The sequence below is a fragment of the Cyprinus carpio genome, chromosome A19, assembly GCF_018340385.1.
Source record: "Cyprinus carpio isolate SPL01 chromosome A19, ASM1834038v1, whole genome shotgun sequence".
NCBI classification, from domain to species: Eukaryota; Metazoa; Chordata; class Actinopteri; order Cypriniformes; family Cyprinidae; genus Cyprinus; species Cyprinus carpio.
Genome location: NC_056590.1, coordinates 12,645,116 through 12,665,722, shown reverse-complemented (window position 1 = coordinate 12,665,722; position 20,607 = coordinate 12,645,116). Strand labels below are relative to the sequence as shown.

General features: G+C 36.7%; 3 protein-coding genes across 6 annotated transcripts in view; all 3 read right to left on the bottom strand.

The window, feature by feature from the left end:
• Positions 1–9,115, bottom strand: part of LOC109112316 (homeobox protein Hox-A3a-like) — a 28,859-nt gene extending 19,744 nt beyond the window's left edge. Inside the window, exons 1-3 of one of the 3 annotated variants that reach the window (XM_042776576.1) lie at positions 8,488–9,115; positions 6,846–7,005; positions 991–1,101 (exon numbers count right to left, since the gene is read on the bottom strand). The gene's annotated coding sequence lies outside the window, so the exon portion shown is untranslated. Of the gene's footprint in view, positions 1–990; positions 1,108–6,845; positions 7,430–8,487 lie in introns of those variants that run through there. The other 2 variants (XM_042776575.1, XM_042776580.1) reach the window with 2 other exon arrangements.
• On the bottom strand, positions 2,169–6,836 carry LOC109111785 (homeobox protein Hox-A5a-like). The gene is made up of 2 exons (XM_042776581.1): positions 3,304–6,836; positions 2,169–2,790 (listed from the first exon to the last, which is right to left on the bottom strand). The coding sequence occupies exons 1-2, from the start codon at positions 3,848–3,850 to the stop codon at positions 2,540–2,542; spliced, it is 798 nt and encodes a 265-aa protein (XP_042632515.1). The 5' UTR covers positions 3,851–6,836; the 3' UTR covers positions 2,169–2,539.
• A 931-nt stretch (positions 9,116–10,046) lies between the features above and the next one.
• Positions 10,047–18,982, bottom strand: LOC109112319 (homeobox protein Hox-A9a-like). Of its 2 annotated transcripts, none has more exons than XM_042776582.1 (3): positions 18,254–18,982; positions 12,987–13,683; positions 10,047–12,673 (listed from the first exon to the last, which is right to left on the bottom strand). In XM_042776582.1, exons 2-3 carry the CDS (start codon positions 13,501–13,503, stop codon positions 12,435–12,437), a joined length of 756 nt encoding a protein of 251 aa, XP_042632516.1. In that variant the 5' UTR covers positions 13,504–13,683; positions 18,254–18,982; the 3' UTR covers positions 10,047–12,434. The 2 variants fall into 2 exon arrangements, with proteins under 2 accessions (XP_042632516.1, XP_042632517.1); XM_042776583.1 differs by lacking the exon at positions 18,254–18,982 and adding an exon at positions 16,323–18,210.
• Between the last annotated feature and the right edge of the window lie 1,625 nt (positions 18,983–20,607).

Sequence of the window (20,607 nt, the reverse complement as noted above, 5' to 3'; positions counted from 1 at the left end):
CATCTGAAGAACCTTTCTGTTTCACAAAAGGTTCTTTGTGGTGAAAGAAGGGTCTTCAGATTATAAAAAGGTAAGAAAGAGATGGTTCTTTAAATAACCTTTGACTAAATGGTTCTTTGTGGAACCAAAAATGGTTCTTCTATAGCATTGCTGTAAAGAACCTTTTGAAGCACCTTTATTTTTAAGAGTGCCTTTAAGTTAAAACAGCATTGATGGTTATGATAACTACAGTGTTGCTAAGCATTAGTGGTGCTTGAATATGTTTGTGATTAATAATTACTCGGTTGTATCAGATTTCAAGTCACAAAATTGCCACTTGGTCAAAATGTGCAGAAATATTAACAAATGATCTATACTCTGATAGATATTGAGCGTATAAAAATATATTGATAACAGAGGAAAAACATTTTTTCATATGGAATTCGACAGACAGACATATAGATAGATAGATTCTTCCTATCCTTTCTCTCAAAACTTTTAGGCAGTTCTGGCTGGTGCGAATTGCTGCATCAACATCTACCAAAAGTATAAAAACTAACATCAAAACGTCTTTTAAAAATCATTATTTAATGCATAGATACAAAGGGCAGCGAATATTACAGTATAGGAAGGAAGCAATTACAGTCAAAGAGCAGTGCCCCCCACCAACCATCTGCCGGTGTTGGTAGCATAATTCGATAGCGAAAAGTGCTACCTATCAGATTTTGCTTCCAGCATGATATTAATAAAATGTGAGGCTTTATTAACATGTACACCTACCCCAATCCTAAACCTACCCTTACTGTAGGATAAATACAGTGTTGGTAGCATAATCTGATGGGTAGCATTATTTGTCAGTACACCGGACAAGCCAACGCTTAATACAAGCCCTAATTAACGTAGTTGGAACATTAGCGCATTTATTTTCTGCTCATTGTTTCACCAAGGGCCTAAAGAAAATTTTGTCTCTCAACAGCAGTGAAAACCCGAAACAAACCAACTCGAACTTACCAAGAGCTGACCCTCGTCCACCCGAGTGAATTCGGTCGACGTGTTTCCAATCCATAGCTAACTGGTTTGTCAGTAGCAGCTGTGGATCCAGTCAAAGAACACCTCAGCGGTCTGCAGAGAAAGAGAACGAAGCTCCACGTCAGTGCGATTAAACTTTATATGCGATATAGTGTCGACTCCCCAAAACCATAAAACAGACTTTAATTGCCACCACGTGACTGTTTTATGGCCAGCGAGCCTATCTGCCGTCTCGCTCCGGGTGAATTTTACGATCTAATTCCTGGACCAAACCTCATTATTTATCTTACCCGCCAATGTCACGGATCCAGAATGGTAAAGGGTCTAGTAAAGTTTGCCGCTCAAAACCCTGTACAGATTTTCAAAGAAGAGAAAAGTGGACGAAAGTGGGCGTGGACGCACACTTATGTTGAGAAGTTGGCAAGGGGGACCATAAGTGCCCTTCCACGACGGGTGAGTAAAATAGTGATTACAGCGCGTCTCATACCTGTTGAACCACTTAAACAAACTTTTACATAAAAGAGGAAATTGTTCTATACAATCTAGAATTGAAACAATACCGTGCATAAAGTATGGTATACAATAAATGGTATTTTGCAGTTTTATGACTACTAATAGGCTACTCACCCTCACATTAATAATCAAACGCTTATGTGGTAGATTTGACTTTACGTCTGTCATTACACACACACACACACACACACACAAAACACCTGACAAAACACTGAGATCTAAATTTTAAAGTGAAAACTTTATTGTTATGAACACTACATTTATCGTTGGCAACACTGTTTTCTGTACTTCCAGTTATCATTCAAATTTCACGAGAAGGAAAATAATTCGCGTTTCCCCCAACACTTGAAAACTTACAACACAAACATATTCAAGTAGAAAAACGAGGACACGACGAATATGCGGACAAGTCTGAACGGGACGATTTTATCAATACACAAAGATGACAGCACAACACGAACAAAACAGGTCTTCTATGCTTCAACTTCACAACAAATAAAATACAATCGATATTTGATATCGAATTTAAATACATAAAATACATCAATTCATATTTACAAACCAAAATACATAAAAAAAACAATAACAAAAACATTTTAAGTTATTCATTTGGTAAATGTCAAATATTTTCACCGGTTGACTTACCCAAATGCACCTTTCAGAAACTTTTTTTTTTCGTCAATAGCCTACGTGTTATATTAATTTACACCTTCATGTGGCATTTCTAAGACAATGCAATGATCTATCCACATACGCAACATTACATGAAGACACAGAGAGGAAGTGTTTGTTTTATTTTTTTTTTTCTGACCAAGGACGCAACTCAGGGCGTTCACTCTTTCAAGACCAGTGGAAAGTTCTTTTGTGAAATGGGCAAAGTCTTCATCCCCTTGTCGAACACACACTTAGAATAAGGAAACATACACACATACCTACATTCACACATACAGACACACATACATTCAAACACTAACAGATTTAATTTATATATGCACATATACAACATATATATACATTTTCACTGCCGGTATCCGCTTCCTGCACCCGCCATATTCATACTCTTCAACTTGTTGTCCTTTTTCCATTTCATTCTGCGGTTTTGAAACCATATTTTGATTTGCCTCTCTGAGAGACAGAGCGTGTGTGCAATCTCAATACGACGGCGACGTGTCAGGTACCGGTTGAAGTGGAACTCCTTCTCAAGCTCAAGTGTCTGGTAGCGTGTGTAGGCTGTCCTGGGCCTTTTCCCCTCCGGTCCGGTCAAACTGTCTGTTATACACAAAAGTGTGACAATGTATTTTATTTTTTATAATTTTAATGCACTGTAATATATATTATGCAATGCACGACCTAAAACATGGTTGAAAGGACATGCATCAACCTCAAAGCATGCGTGACATTCTCAGGGACAGAAAGTATAACAATTAATTCGGGTAATTTCCTCAAATTATCTAAAATGAAATCAGTTTTATTAACTAATTTAATACCACGGAAAATGAATTACTGGATAATCGACAAGACAATTAATAATATAATTAGGTCCTTTCATTTTTATAAAAGAATATCTATTCTATTATTTAAGAGAGATGGAGCCAGTGAAGGACATTAACCTGGCCGTGCCATATTTCGATATAACAGTCCAAAACCAAAGTAAACTAACCGTATTTGCATTAAAAGTCCCAAACTGATTTTGAGTGAAATTTGACAGGGGGTCATTCACACCATACTACAACACTCAGAAGACAAACAGAAAAAAAAAAAAAAAAGAATTTTGCCGTTTACCATGACTTATATGAAGTTTTCGCATCCATGGATAAATCTGCGGCGCGTCAGATACATTCTGTGCCGCTGTCTGGGCACTTCCCGGTGGCTTTTCTTCCTCCATAGTGCTGGACGCTTTAGAAACGTCCTCGCGACTGAGAACCGTCCCGATGCTGTTGGTCGCAGAGCCAGCGGTGCTCGGTAGTGAGGTTTTCAGGGCGCGGTGTGACTGCTCGCTGACAGGAGAGTTGGCTAAGGATGGGCAGGGGAGAGGGTCAGAGGAAATCTCAGCGCTGCTCGCGGTAACCGGTTGATTGTACCGGACAGGCGTCGCAGCTGGACTGTCTGTGTAGCTTTGAGTTCGCTCACCAGACGAGAGAAAGTGTCCGGTGGTAGAGCGCCCGGTGCTAAGATCCATTCCATTGTAACCAAAAGCATACCTGCCCGAATGCATGCCCGGAGAATCTCCGCATTGGCCACTAGAGCTATGATCTCCATAGTTATGTAAGGGATAGTCCGCGCCATTTGGATAGTGACCGCAAAATGAGTTCCCAAAATATGAGCTCATTGATTGACAGTTATCTTATAATTATTTTTAGTTACTACAACTACCTTTATGGAGAGAACAATTCTACCGTGCGTGTTTGATTTGTGTCTCTTGATGGTTTGGAGCATCTATTGCACCCTTGCACAATTTATGATGAATTATGGAAATGAGTTAGACACAGACTTAATGCTCCCTTACGTAGACTCCCAAATATGGGGTAAGGCTTAGAGTCACGTGTTTTTGTTGACCAGTCGTAAATCCTATTTTGTGACCTCCAGCGGTAAACTCACGCGTAAGCAGGAAATCAGGATGGAATTGTTTGGACACGGGAACGCGCAACAAGAGTTTCACCGAACTAGCTGTTGTGTGTTCTGCAAGATTGTAGCGGCGCGCCACCCTCTGGTTACAGGCGGGACTACCTATACCATCAGACTGGAGGCGAGCACGCGATGGGGTCATTCAAAGGGTAACGACTCTGCAGTAGAAAAATTGTATCTTCTGAAACGATGCGCCGTGACCTGCACACAAAACGCGCAGCAGATTGTCTAACAGATTTAGTAGATTCAAAAACACACGTAACTAGATGTTTGAAATAAACAATAGTCAACAAGAACACATCAAATAAATTAATTGATTCTCAAGTATTGCATACCCAATTAAAATACTCATAATAATTCCTCATAATAGCCTACCTATTTGGTTTGAAAACAGGATTTTGTTTTTTTAATTTTTGATTTAGTTCAATTCTCAATATTTATGTCTTCAAAAAGAAACGATTAATGAGACCCTCTACAACATAAAACACTTGCCATATCTTATAACTTACTTTAGGATTTAAGTTCATTTACTTGTAAATTACTGTTTTTAAAAGCAACAGAGAAAATGTCTCTGAATTCTAAAGCAATATAAAACGGTTACAGAAAAAACAGCTTTCATACTATTTCTTGTGTTGTGCCCGTTTCCTTGAATTGGGGGGAATCAGCATCTGATGTAATGTTATGATGATGAAAAGAACTAAGCGCGACAAAGTAGCTGGTCTTGGTCAAACACTTTTAATAAAAACACTTTTTGTAACAGACATGGCAACCTAAGCAATATGTAGAAACGTTCATTTATTAACGAAAACCTAAATTGATCTGACAAACAGCTCATTTTAGTTTGAAGTAAACTGGAATATATTGATAAAATTGCACTTAGTAAACAAGAAATGTTGCAAATAAATTAATGAATAAATAGTCTGAACAAATGAAACTGTGGGAAAAATTTAATTCACTGCTAGAGTCCTGGAGATATTGGATATTTTCGGCCCTAGTTCAGCACCTGAAGACCCGACAGCTCCGGTAAGATAACCCGATCTCATGAATGTGCGTATCAATACCACGAGTTTATGTTTCTATTTGGCGTATATCTATACGCAGAAATTGACTTTGGCCTACATATGATATGCAATGTTTAGGATTAGGGTGTGGGGTAGGTGCGTATTATCTGTACGTCAAACACGTGTGTATTACATGCACGCCAAAGTTAATTTCTGCGTATAAACAGCACGCCAAGTAGAAACCTAAAATCGTGCTATTGATTCGCATTTTCATGAGGCCGGGCTTCGTTCATTCTGCTTTCTGCCAGTCTTCTTCAGTTTAAATGTGAAATGTGGTGCGAAAACGTTGTTATAAAAATCAAACATAAAAAAAAAACTATTTAATGACACCGAATACAAGTAAACTTATTTACATATTTTGTGTTTATAGCCCACACATGGCTTAACAAAACTAAATTAACAAAACTCACAGAAATTGACTGTTCAGAACGAGACAAACAGTCTATACAATGGATACATTCCATTAGATTAAACAAAACAGATTAAATAAACACTTAATTTTCAGAAATTCAACATGCAAACTGTGACATTGTTGCAATACCAAGAGGTTTGTAGAAGTTTCAAAAAACCTGATAAGACCATTTTCTGTATAATGTCAATGCTAGGAAAAGTAAACATTTTGAAGGATCTGGAATCTATAGGATCAGGTCTTATTCCTTGCCGTTTAACTTCACATTCCAGCATCTGTTGCATTGATTGGTTAGCTTCAAAAATCGAGCTTTATCCTGCTTGTGCAGCCAGCAAAGTGGTAGATCACCACCTAGCGGTGGTTTTCATGTACAACCATTTAACTCGTCATTAACACAGAAAAGCTACATAATTATGCCCAGCTCTTATTGTGTTCCTTTGTATTTATAGATTTTACATATAAATTAAACATCTTATAGGTCACCTTAAGAGCGTTCTGGAAGATTTCTACGCTCGGCTTGCTGAAAAAAATAAACAAATAAATGAAATGAAATTTAAAAAATTGGAATGGAATTTTAATTGAAATGTTAAAATCCCACTGTAAAACCAACCGCATATTGTACATATATGGCCTATAGTCTCTAATACGTGTAGGTGTAATTTTGCAGTTGCCCTGCAGGTGACTACATAGTCTGTCTTTTTATTGTACACGTACTTATTATATGAAGCTTTTTGGTAAAAGACTGTATTTTTCAATGATCTGTTAAGTCTAAAAACATGACCTAGACCCTTATTACAAATATAAGACAATATTATTATTGCTCGAAGCATCAAAATTTTCTGAAACAAGGACCACACTGACACCACAGCTCTTCCCTTAACCGAAGTGTGATGCACTGAATGCTTAGGATATCATCTTCAAATTCAACAAACTGTTACATCGACATACTGAATTGCACAACTCTCTCCCAGAGGTACTTCCTCAAATACAAATACTGTTTTGCTTACGCAGTAAAATCTGTTCCAAATATCTTTAATTAATCAGCCTTCATTTTTTAATGAACAACAGTAGACATAGTCTATCTTGTGGACAACCAACGACGACCTCTCCACCCAGAACAACAAACAAACCTAAGTGAATATCTAAAACGTTCTAATAATTGTGTGCAGTAGCCTATTACATGACATCAAAGATCGTTCGAGAGCCTACAAAACAATCCGAGTCCTTACCGTTCAGTGTGCCTGTTGGTCCACGAAGGCAAGAAACAGAGGTTGGTGACGAAAAATACTTCACAGCTCTTCGGAAAGCTTGTGCCAAACAAGATGAACAGTCCTCTCTTTACTGCCAATGGAATACCCAGTTCGATGGCAGCGAATGTAGAATAGTAGCCTACCTCAAAAGTAAAAGACAAGAAATTAACAACAGACGAAATGTGCAAAAGCGGAGGTAAAAGAAGACTAGACAAAGCAAGGTCAGGAGAAGAATACAGCTCTGTTTTGGGTAGGGGTGCACATACATAAAAAGTTAACGTTCATGTGGCCTTAAAACACGTGACCAACTGGTAGCCAATAGAAGCTAGCTGCAGCTCATAAAGTTGTACGGCAAAGTAGTAAATTTTCATAAACAACAACAGATTTATAGCTTCTCTAGGGAAGAGGACAGAGGCGGGGGCTGGTAAAGAAATGTTTGCAGCCAGGCGCCATTTTACAAGAGGAGCTCACAGGAAAAGTAAATGTATAGATTTATCCGCATTACAGTGAAATAACTAAACTTGTTTTCCATCAGATGTTGAATTTATATTATACTGCTATTAATTTAACCGCATAAATACCGAATTAAATAAATATTGCTTAAAATGCTACACATAGGCTAATAATAAATATTGTGGAAGATAATTTATACTCTCCTTCAAAAAAAGGAAAATAGAAAATTCGAATATTTATATTGGAGAAACGGACCACAATGTTTTACTTTAAAATGTATGTTTAACACTTGCAGTCTAGGCTAAGTCTATTAAGAGTGTATAGGATTACAAGAGAAAAAGATTTTATATTATTTAGCCTAGTTGTAAAGCTGTCATTATACGACCAGTGTTCTTTGTGTCCACATCACCACTGTGGGTGTTAAGTTTATCATGTTCCCAGAATTTATACTTTATACTTCATACTGATGTTATAAAGACATGTTGTTGCTGTTTGAATTATGTGACTTATTGAACGTGTTTACAAAACATCTAAATAGTCTATGCACAAATGTACGAGTTTTCACGTTTTCCTGAGTCTTTCTGACAGTTCACAGCGGGTCTTCCGTTAATGTCATTTTGGCTTTGCACCTTATCAATACTGAGGTAAAATTATCGAAATATAAACATAGCCTAGGTCTAAATGTATTATGCATTTCTTTTTTATCTACACGATTGCTTCAAGGAGAGACATGCACTGCATTTTATTAATGCAGTGGTGACGTTTATTATAGGGCGACGTCATCGCTCATGACTAATTAAAATTATTCTTGGTTTTATTAATAAATGTATTATAGCCTATTACATTATGGAAGTTTATATGACTGTGATCTAGTAGATTTTTGTCAGTAGTTACAAGAAACAGTATCCATGGTTTCTTTAACAGGGTATGCTATAAATCTTGGAAGTGGACACAACGACAGAAATCAATTATGCAACCAGATACGCATAGGAGATCCTCTAAATTAAGACACACCGAGTAATTAATTTATTACCACAGAGCCCAGACATAAAAACGTTTAAGACTTCACACATACATGAACAGCTGCATCGGTGGTTTAATGGATATAGTTGCAGGACACGACACCAGATACACAACAAACTGTTTCAAATAAACGTGAAAGTCATACCTTACGTTCCAATTTGAAGATAAACATCCGGAAGGTTTGGTCCGTTTATGCTTGCTTAGCTATATGAATTTGGGGCGGGAGATGTCCAAGTCCTTTCAAAATCCCGGATGAGCCGCAGCTTGACCATGTCATGTGTAAGCAACATTTTAGAAACAGTCATTTATTTCCCTCTGTAGTACTATAGACCACAAATTGTACACAAAGCAACATTTTTGGCCAGTGCTGAAGAGGAGGGAGTTAGCGCGCGCTGCGTATGACTGTAAGACATTCCAGTTTAATACTAATTCATATACTTTTTCATTCTGCTGAGTTGTTGAGTAGGAATCATCGGTGTCGTTTTTACGAGCTAGGGTGATATACAGTCCCATTACAGGCGGAGTTCGTATTAAATCCCACTTCTCTGGCATTGGATCACATGATCACTCTGCAAGCACTGGACAGCCAATAAGTATTGCTTCTGCCTTTACATCAGCTTGTAATAACACTAGTTAATCTTATAAATTAGTCCATGGACCGCTGATGATCACGATTTTTATGAAAATTTGTATTTCAAGATATAGCCTATTGTGCCCCATTAAAGACTAGATTTCAGATTTGTTTGCACAAATCAAAACGGTAATTTCCAACAAAAACAGCTTATGAGAACAAATATAATTATTTAAAGATAAATTATTTTACAAGATCAGATACATTGGAAGTGCGACAAAAGTTCGATTGTTTTTTTTTTATTGCTATATTTGTTATTAGGCTATTTGTTTTTTTATTTAGGCTATTTGAAAAACTATATATAGGCTACATATTGAATAATAAGATAAACATGTCAAAAGAAAAAAGGAAGAAAAACAAAGAATACTGAACGTAAAACAAAATCCTATGAGGAACATTTAGTGAAACTAACTATAAGAAACCCGTTTCCAATTATAAAACACAGTCCAAAAAATAGCACATAAGCTCTTAGTTAAGGCACATTTAAGTTTATCAGAGCATACGCGTTGAAATCAAATCCTCAAGTGAAAAAAAAAGCCTAAACAACAAAAAAATAATAATAATAATATAAAAAACACTGAAAAAGCTGGATGTTTAAATGTAAATCAGATAGTCTACGAGCCTCTTAGGTTATTTTCACAAGAGAGCACACAAGGTAAAGCTGTATATATATTTTTCGACGTCATTTTACCAACGTGAATATAGGCATTGGTTTTCATTTATTCATCTTTTCCATTCCGCACTACAGATACCACTTGTGAGTCTGCTCTTGTGTGCTTCTTCCCCTAATCTAAAACTTTGTAGCAATTTTTTTTTTTTTCTAAATTTTCATTGAACGTTATGATTATTGAATGGACGTAGCCTAATTATTTTTTTTATTTTTGTTGTATTTTTTAAAACAATCGTTTTTACATAAGACATAGGCTAATGAAAAAAAATACACTGACATGTTCTATGTGTGTGTGTGGGGGGGGGGGGGGGGGGAGAGAGAAGGGGAGGGAGGGTGTAAGATGGGACTGCATTTTTAAAATTATAATACATAAAATATTTTATTATAGGCTACATAATGCAAAAAAGAAAATGAAAAGAAAATGTCTTATAAATAAGGAATAAGTCTTTTTTAGTACTCGACTCGGGATTATTAATTGTAATCCTTCCCGACTACTAATTAAAATTCGAGACCGTTATAAACCAGACATTACTCAAATTATTTGGCTTCAGTGTTAAGACGTAGGCCTACGTTGTAATTATTGCTTAATGGTTTGATTATGAAAGAAAAAGAAGCAACGGGTAGCATCAACAAGATTTTTTGTTTGTAATTTCATCAGATAAAAATGAATCTAATAAAGACTTAAAGAAAGCGGGAACATGGAAGTTATTGAAAATACCTTTTTTCAAGGTTTTACTGACATCAAGTGGTCAGACTGTATAACAACGCAGGCAAATACTATGACGATAGAGTGTTTTATTTATGCATGGACGTCCACGATTAGACAAGGTGTTGGGCAAAATAATTTCTGCAAGTGAAAGTAAGAATATGCAAGGTTTTCATTATTTTATTTTCATCAGTATTTTTAAAACGTCTGGAGAATTTGCACTGACGCCTCCATTTCACCATGTAGCTATAGACCTACACAAAAGGTGCACTAGGGCAAACTGCAATCAGAGGCCAATAAAACGAGATTATTTCCGCTGGCTTTTTGTGCACGTAGTCGAGTCTCTCTGAAAGCGAAGGGTGACTGAAGAAAAAAAAACTCTCCAAATGGGTTTCGGGCCTCTGGAAACGGTCTAATTGTGTCTGGACGGCCATAAAGCCATTGAAAATGGAATGCCAATGTCTGTTGCCGTGTCTGCAATTCATTGTCTTGTCTCCGTGGTGAAGACTTTGAAGTCAAAGTCCCCCGTTGTACCACTTGTGCCTCCAGTAAGTTATACAGTAGGCCTTATATAACCTAATATAAAATATATTCATATTTATATTTAATGTTTGTATGTGAACAGACGTCACGTTGAGCAACCTCATCATGGAGGCCAAGACGATAGGTCTGCTTTTTTAATTCCACAGATTCAGACACACATGATGCGTTGTTCACTGGCCCCAGCTGTCGAGTCCCATGATATCTCTGTTGTCTTGCGTTCTCTCGCCTCGCAGCGCTTTGCATACCATAAACGGTTATAGCAGTCATTGTCTTTTATAGCAGCATGCAGCTAACAACCTCATCTTCCAGACCGGTCTACGGGCCTGTTCTCCCCGAGTACAAACTCGCCCAGCATAGCGTGGCCTCAGAACAAATTCCTCAAGAGTTGATAGCAGGTCCATGAAATACCAACCTCCTGGGTAATATATATAAAGCAGCTGCTAGATTATAAAATTCGGTCCTTATATTTCTTATTAAATGTTTACATAGCATCTATTAATTAAAATAAACCAATGAATTAACAGATACAAATATGAAATAACAATTATACAAAAATGTATTACTTTTCTCATGATGCAAAATACAATTGCCTGGAAACTACAAAAAAATCTATCAAAATTACATAATTAAATATTTACATGTAATTTAATACATCGTTCTCAGCTTAATTGTTATTTAAAATATCACAAGGACTACAAAATCTAAGGGAGACTTGTTTGGAAATATGAAATGCTTTTATTATTCAATAAATAAAATCACAATTTACATCTGAGAAATGTAAGTAAACAAAAAAATCTAAGTAAACTAACGATATGACGGTCAACAGACCATGAGGTATTTGAAAAGTTGCCTACAGTGCTTTTATCTACAGCTCAGTATACTTGTTCCCTGAAGTTCGCAGACTTCTCCCAATATCATAACGGCTGATATGGAATGGAAATTTTGGTCGATTCAAAACAAATAGGTAGTTAAGTAGGTAGTGGTAATGTCATAATTGTCCATACAAAACAAAACAATTTCTAAGGGCACATACAAAAGGAAATAATGTCTAAGGGCAAATGATCTCATCTACACAAGTGTATTAACTTTACATAAACCTGGGCCCATTTTTTTTTTTTTTTTTACTAGTGAAAATTTAGGAAACGCTACAGAACATAAGAAAACTGTAAATTGCTGCCCGAAATACACACTGATATACTAACTACAATTGAAGAGGAATAAACTTTTTTTCCGATATGTTCATTCATTACTAATAAATTTGGTCCAAATTAAATACAGAATTGTGAAGAATACTGCGTCAGCGAGTATTTAAACAGGCTACATCTGAAAAACAGATTTGTGCCGTATTCATTAAGATGGAACCACTTATGACAAACAAATAGCCTAATCCAAATAGCCTTATATAACTACTGGATCCCAGCATGCTTTAAGAAAATGCTTGAATAACACAAGACCGAGGCCTAATGTAAAATCCCACGACATTATCATTTCAAGAAAAGGATGGATTCTCTCACATCCTCACCTACACGAAGTGCTAAATTCTTAGTCGTCCTTCGTTCCATCTTTGTTACATTTTTTCATCTTCATCCTGCGGTTTTGGAACCAAATTTTGACCTGTCTCTCAGTGAGGTTCAGTTGACGGGCGACCTCGTACCGCCGGTCGCGCGTGAGGTAAGTGTTAAATAAAAACTCTTTCTCCAGCTCGAGGATCTGGTGCTTAGTATAAGGACATCGTTTTTTACGCGTCGAGCTCGCGTGAAGCCAGTTGGACACAGGGTTGTCTGGGGAAAGGTAGAGGGAAGGGAATGAGGGTTTCGAAATCATAAGCGAGCAGAGAATGATTTAAACACAAAACCCTATATATCTATAATATATACCTATAATTCCAGACCATGGGATATATCAGTTACTCAAACATATAATATGGCCTCCTAACAATGACGTCTAAAGTAAATACGCCGAAGTAAATATTTCGAACAATTTTACAGGATTTAACTAGAATGAGAATCGGGTTAAAACACATTAATTTATGAGTAGTGATTAACAAATTTTATATCATTGTATTCATATATCCCACCATTTGGCCAGCCTTACCTGGATCAGCGCCCGGTTTCTCCTGTACATCGCCTCCTTTATCAGCAGTCCGGCCAGATACTGTCTCAGTGTCGGTAGAACATCCTCCGTTACTGAAGTCTCCAGAAGGGAGTACGGCACGTGAAATGGCCTCTGTGCCTTTATCATTCGTTCTGTTTGTATCAGGTTTGGCATGATAGCGATGATGGACCGTCGGTAGCTCAGTGAGAGGCAGCCCACATGCAGAGTCCAAGAGCCAAGACTGCACGTAATCCCCAGCTACTGGAGGTTGCGTATGCGGCTGATACACTGACGGTATACCACTGGAGAAATGCGTGGGAATGTGGCCCCAACCTGAGCCACCATAAACGGGTTGCTTTGCCGGGAATGAGCAGGGACCGAGCTCTGTATGGTCCGTGGGTAGAACGGAGGGCCTGTGCTGAATGAGCCCTGAACCTGAGGAGAAGCGATTCTCCTCATTGTCCGGCATAACAAGAGAGTCCACATAATATCCTGTCAGAGCTCCGGATGTCGACATGGCAGGGATGCACTCTCATGTATACACACACATAAAAACACTTACACACACATACAGTAACACGCTCACAAAATAACAATCTGTGAAAATGGAGAGGCAACTTCACCCTCACAAAGCCTTAGACAGCTAAGAAGTTGAGAGCAAACTGCCATTTGATTGGGTGGGATGCACACGTGACCACTGGAACAGAACAATAAAAAAAAAAGAAAAAGAAAAAAAAAATCAATGGAATTTCTTTGAAAAGGAAAAGGGAAAAAGATCGTTTTGGTTCTAATCTTCTCCAAAACAACCAAGGAATGAGCTACTATTAAAAATTAATAGGCATATCTACAAAATGTAAACACTTAAAGAAAAAAATAAATATTCTCTGAATTTGTTTAGATCAGAGATTCAAAGCACAATCCCAAGGATGTTGTTTACAAAATTTCATGTTCTGTCTCATGTGAATTGACTGCATTCGAAACTAGAAAATCTATACAGCCTTTATACAGACAAACAGCATGGACAGAAGACATTGCCAATAAATACATTCTTAAAAATAAAGGTGCTTCACGATGCCTTAGAGAAGAACATTTTTGTCTAAATGGTTCCATAAGGAACCTTTAACATCTGAAGAACGTTCTGTTTCACAAAGGGTTCTTTGTGGCGGAAGAAGGTTCTTCAGATTATAAAAAGGTAAGAAAGAGATGTTTCTTTGACTGAATGGTTTTTGTGGAACCAAAAATGGTTCTTCTATGGCATCGCTGTGAAGAATTTTTTGAAGCACCTTTATTTTTAAGAGTGTATATGTAATCAAACCGACACTATAAATGACAAAGAAATCGAGACGGATTAGATACACTATGGTAGGAAGAGCCATATTTATACTGCACATAATAGATATTCTACTTCTTAGTTGAGCGGTTTTTATTTAGATAATTTACCCATTAAAATAAAATGGTTACAGTACAGTGTACACGACGAACTGGATTTAGAGAGGAAGCTACATTTTCACTGGGTTAGCAAGCGGCTACTGCTGGGATATATATATATATATATATATATATATATATATATATATATATAGATATATATATATATATATATATATATATATATAGCGAATGCCTGTAGTTTCTAAATACATTTGGTCCTTTATGCATTTATATATACTCTTCATAATATTATTTCAGAATGTCCACTATGAATGTTAATAATATACTGTAATGACTGATTGAAAGAAATGACTATTTATATAGATACAAATTATTTGAATTGATTGTCCAGAATCTTTTATAGCTAGCCTATTTGAAATTTATATCAGAAAAACTGCTCCAGAAAAATACACGTCGCAGCCAAACATAATATTTCTCAAATACAGCACCAAATCCATAAGGAATACGATTAATATGGAAACATACAATTTGCCAGTTACTACATTACATTTATCAAATTATATTAATCTGCTCAATCGAAAAGACAACGTCAAAATAGTTATGACATTCAAAGTGACATGGAACAGAAAATGTAAGTGCACTTAAACAATGAAAGAGTTTTTATTAATACTAATATTATTAATAATAGCAGAATATAGCATAAAGTAATTATACTTTAATTTTTCTTGTTGTTGTTGTGGGTTATTATAAATGTTGTTCTACGTTTTATTCGGCAATCATTGGCCATAAGTGGATTCTCGTTTATTTTTTAATTATGGCTGCCAAACAAAAAGCAGTTAAAATAAGTTAACTATTAGCCTACTAAAGAATTTACCGTCACAAGCAAACGAAATTAACATAAAAACGTAATACAATAAAGGAATCTCAAGTAAAAACGAGTAGGCTAATTACCATCTAAAATGTTTTAATCAAGTTTATTTTCAGCAGACATACAAAGACAAAAAAAATTAAAATAAAAAAATCGAATGCACATCAGCTCAGTAATTGTGAGCCTCGTTCAACAAATCCAGAAATAGGCTATCAAAGAAAATATGATTTGTTCACACTATTTAATAGCCCATCAGTGATTACCAGAAGGGCATTCAGAAGGATTTTACTATTTTACAGCAGGAAACGATGCTACTTCTCAAAAAAGAAGAAAGCGGCGGAAACAGCATGGTCCTTTGAGGCCGTAAACTGCTCAGGGGTGTTTGTTAACACAACCGAGTTTTACCATAGGCGTTATTCATGCTTTTTAGGAACAAATAAATTTCCTTCAGCTGTACTAGTGTGCCACCATAAAGCCAATCTTGCTTTTTGTGTTCAGCCACTTCTCACGGCGTTAGGCGGAAGCCGGGAACGCAATTTCTCGAGCTCAGTGGCACGCCTCCTAGGTCTATGTTGCTTACAGCAGACAAGGCTCTATCGCCGTGTATTGGACATAACCGAGGCCTTGTCAAGTAGCCTACTGTCTACACTGAGTTCGACAAATTAGTGTCCACGTTCAGTCCAAAAATTCAAACATCAAACAACTCACGGCGTTTGTGTTCAAAAGGCATTTTCTGAAATAACAATAATGCTTTACATTTTATACTGGCAATTTAAATGGGATTTGGGATTGTTTCGATGTCCACTAGGTGAAAAACAGTAGATCTTATGTTACGGACGAATGAAACTGGGGCAATTAAGACAGTTTCGTGTTGCAGAGTTTAAATATACAATCCCAACAACATGAAACTACCTAAACCACTCGACAGTCTGGTTCAACTCTTCAGACAAAACAACTAATGGTTTCTAAACAAATTGCCGGCACACCTTTCATCTAATCTTTAATCTGCATTTTCTATCAAACAACATGCATTTCTCGTAACAGCCAAGACTATTCATGTCAGAATAGCATCTTACCTGTATTAACCCCATTTAAATGAAACGGAGTACCCAAAAAAGGCTGTTTTCCATCGCCTGAAATCCGAACGTCTTTATTCCTGCCTCTATTAGTCTGTACTGAGGGTAGTCACTCAGAAAAATGACGAGCCTCATAAAGTAGGCAGCAATAAAAAGCCACAAAAGCAGACTAAAGTCGCCATAATACTATGCTGTATATACATGTTGTGGCACTTAATTCGCTGAAGTAGGCTATGCTTACATACATTAATGCCAAAGATAATGGGAAATTTCATTGCAAAACGAAATCTGACTCAAAAAAAATAATAGAACTTAGCCTAATACATTTTTAAAACATTACGCTTCCACGGCATAGCTCAACAAAGGTCAAGTAAGCACAAATGCAAAATATACAACTTGAAAACCAACATTATATGTGTAGATTTGTACACATAGGTCACACAAGCACATTCTTTATCCGATGCCAGAGCAAATTTATTTCTGTTTCGCCGCACGTGGGTTCGTAGTTCATTGACCTGTAGGCCAACGAACTTTTAATTGTGATAGATAGATAGATAGATAGATAGATAGATAGATAGATAGATAGATAGATAGATAGATACCCGCGATATTCAAAAACATTAATGGTTTACCATTTTCTTTTGCAAAATACACTGTAGCCTATATGACTATTTGTTTTCACGTCGTCACCTTTGCACGTATAGTTAATGTTGTAGTAGTGGTATAGGACAATCTGTATAAAAATAAAGCGCATGTGCGGGCACATATACCATTACGATAAAAAAAAAAAAGAATTGCAATATAATCTACTTTTAATTAGCCGATACTGTTTATTTTTCACAGCGCTAACATACTAAACATACCTACTAGACATAAGGCATGGCAAATCATTTACATTCCATACTCTGGTTAATATAGCTACCGCATTATTATTGTTCTCCCAAAAATACAATGGAATAAACCTCATAAATTAGACAACAATCTCGAAGAAAAAAAGAAAACAAGGGTGTGTGTGTGTGTGTGTGTGTGTGTGTGTGTGTGTGTGTGTATACACACACACACATACATATAAATATATAAATCTCAAATTCTTCGAAGATTCTCTTTGCCCAGGTAATTTTTCCATTGCACAAAACTATATTTTGACTTGCCTGTCGGTCAGGTGCACACTGCGGCTGATTTCTAGGCGGCGCTCGCGCTCCTGAGTCAAGTACATCTTGTAGACTGTAGAGTAACTTCTTCTCCAGCTCTAAGATTTTTTGTTTGATGTAAGGACAGCGCTTCTTCCGGCAGTCTTCCGTTAGCCAGTTTACTGAACACGCAATGTATGTTTCCTGTACAAGATCTCTATAAGTACATCTATTAGTAACGCTAATTACAAAAACAAAAACAAAAAATATATATACAAAAAAAAAAAAAAACCCTGGACAGCGTTGGTTTTATGGTCTGCATAATAAAATGTGGGTGTTGTTACAGCCTAATTAGTTTCAAAATAAAACAGTAGCCTAAACAATATCAGATCAAGATTGTGAATAGGAAAGGAAAACTTAAACTTTCGTTTTTTTTTAATAGCATATTTTGGTATATATGCCTTTTTAAAATTAATGTACACTGACAGTAGGCTATTTATCGCCGCACTCGATCGACACCGTTATCTAAACTTTTTATTGAGCCAATCTATCGTATAGCATTTTATGTTTATGTTGTTTAAGAGTATTTTTCTGTCTGGAAATATATTACTTCCATTCAATTAATTAATTTGGATTTTTATTCATTTTTATTATTAACAAGCTAGCCTATTTATATTCTAAATTAGGCTATAGTTTCTGCACCAGATGAATACATTAATGGCTTCGAAGGTGTATTAGTAATAAATTAATGGTATCAAATGTATATTAAAGACCAGACTTATAACAGATCCTTTACCTTACCTTTGCTATATTGCACCTAGCACCTCCTGTCAAGTCTGACATATTTCCCGAACTTGCTGCCTTTCCTTTGCTTTTTCCTCAACGTTGTCATCCGGCGTTTTGATAAAACTAATGTCATCTCCATCTTTTTCGCTTGAATATACTTTCTGATAGGGAAGTCTAAAAAAGTAGCCATTGCAGTAGTGACTATAGGCTCGACGTCTGATGGATCCCTGCAAGATACTATTGTAAAGACATCGGATCAGCACAAGCCCGTCGCATCCCGTGAACCATAATCCTCACTCAATGTGGCTGGCTGCTACTTCAGTGCACTTCCGTGGATCGAAAATGCAACGTGCCCCGTGTTCTGTGATGTCCTGAGGACAGAAGCAAAACGTATTAACAATGCGACACGAGCTGCTCCAAATCACATCGCGATGCTGGGCACAGCTGTGGTTTGGGCAGCTACATTGTTGGGTTGCGAGTAATGTCGCTTTTCGAAGTAAGATGCCAAACTCCAGCTGCTGATGGTGATCTAGCTGCCAGGTTCAGTAAGCTTATTAATTAGGGAATCTAAAAGACACTCACTCCCGATTGCGCTAACACGTCCCCCGCCATTACCGGGAAGTGTTTTGGGGATAGTGTATGAGAACGCTCATTGGTGGTCATTTACATCGTTAGACAAGCTGGGTGTGATGAGGTGCCCTTGTTCAATTCAGTGCGCACGTTTCAACCAGTAGGAACCCAGAAACACATAGAGCCACACCCCCTGCAGGCCTGCGTCACCTGTCTTTAAATGTATAGCAGCAACGTTCGGACGGCAGAGTAGACCAGATGTGGGAGGACTAGATTATCAAACCATGCACCATTCTGCACTCAACCTCGTGCACACGAGCTAAAACGTGTGCATGTGTGAAATTGCGGGTTGTCACAAACTTTCTTTTACCCTCGGTGTTACACAACGCTTTAAAGCATGCATTTAAAGCCGGACAGCTAGGCCATATTAAGATACGCATACATTTTCGAGTCTAATTTAAAACATATAGCTCGAAATAGGAAGAGTCACTTTAACAGCTACATAAATGTTAATTCTTGAACTAATATTACGTATTTCTAGAATGATGTCTGGAATAAAATAACACTACTGCGATTTTTGGTACGCACAATATAAAGTACCGTCACATGCTGAAACAAAACACCGACAACATAACGTTTCTTAGGTTGCAAAAACCACACTGTAAGACTGACAGTGGCTTGTTCAAATTCAAGTTGAAAATTAAACGTGAAAAAGAGAACACAATCATGAATTCCACCATATGCCCATATGCCCATATGCCCTTATTTTAAAATTTTCTCTATCAAAACATTTAGTTTAAAAATGTGATGGAGCTATATAAAAACTCATTAGTATTACTGGTTGTGTTTGTATATTTTTATATATATCTTTACTGCAGGCCATATAGTATAATCCAACCGTTTAAGACAATAAACCTAAGGAAATGTATCTTATGTGTCAATTTAGATTTGAGTGGGAAATAGACTGGACTAGGTCTGATAATGAAGGCCTAATTTGGGGACTACACTAACATGCACATATAGACATTACTATTTCAGTCTTCTACACAACAGTTTGTAACCATTCCTTATTCAATATTTGTCGATCTAAAATAAAAATTTGATAGGCCCGTATGTTTTAATTACTATGCCTAGCCTATATATACATACCAAAGTTGAAATGGCAGATAAACTCAACCCTTTCTTTTCCACGTTTCTTTGTTCCCAAGATCGAGTTCGCTGTAAGAGAAACTCAAGAACAGAAATCTCACATTTTATTGCTATCAGCGGAAGCATTTATTTTGCACAAGAGACAAATAGTCCACACGCACTGTAATACTACCCGTCCGCCTGCTCTCACCTCTTCATGCTGTTACTGAAGTCCTAATGCGAAAAGGCACTATAATGTATCACAATTACAAATACCATTATAAATTACATAATTCAATTTGTCAACGGGAGAGAAAAAAGAACTGTTCAGACAGCATTGTCACAGTTATGTTCTCCAGTTAATGTTCAATCATCGCTGAAAGCTCAAAAGAACGATGTGCGTCATTTTTTGAGCCCAATAAATTATTGATTACAGCTGGCTATAAATTAGCTAGGCCATTTTTGTAAAAAAAAAAAAATCCAGTAATTTTGCTCAAAGATGGTATAGGCTATACTTAATGGATTTCTTAATCGACGGAGCATAGTTCATTTGCCATTAAATTTTTGATTCAGTGATAAAAGTGAAATTTTAATACCCTCATATTTTACACTATCATATTTAATATAATAAGAACATTGGTCATTTAATACGTGTTCTGTTCCAAATGGTT

Excerpts from the sequence above, each read along its gene's own strand:
- LOC109112319 (XM_042776582.1), bottom strand. The coding sequence starts at position 13,503 with ATGTCGACATCCGGAGCTCTGACAGGATATTATGTGGACTCTCTTGTT. Across the intron at positions 12,674-12,986 it reads GAAACCGGGCGCTGATCCAG|ACAACCCTGTGTCCAACTGG; the intron begins GTAAGGCTGGCC and ends ACCTTTCCCCAG.
- LOC109111785 (XM_042776581.1), bottom strand. The coding sequence starts at position 3,850 with ATGAGCTCATATTTTGGGAACTCATTTTGCGGTCACTATCCAAATGGC. Across the intron at positions 2,791-3,303 it reads AAAACTTCATATAAGTCATG|ACAGTTTGACCGGACCGGAG; the intron begins GTAAACGGCAAA and ends TGTGTATAACAG.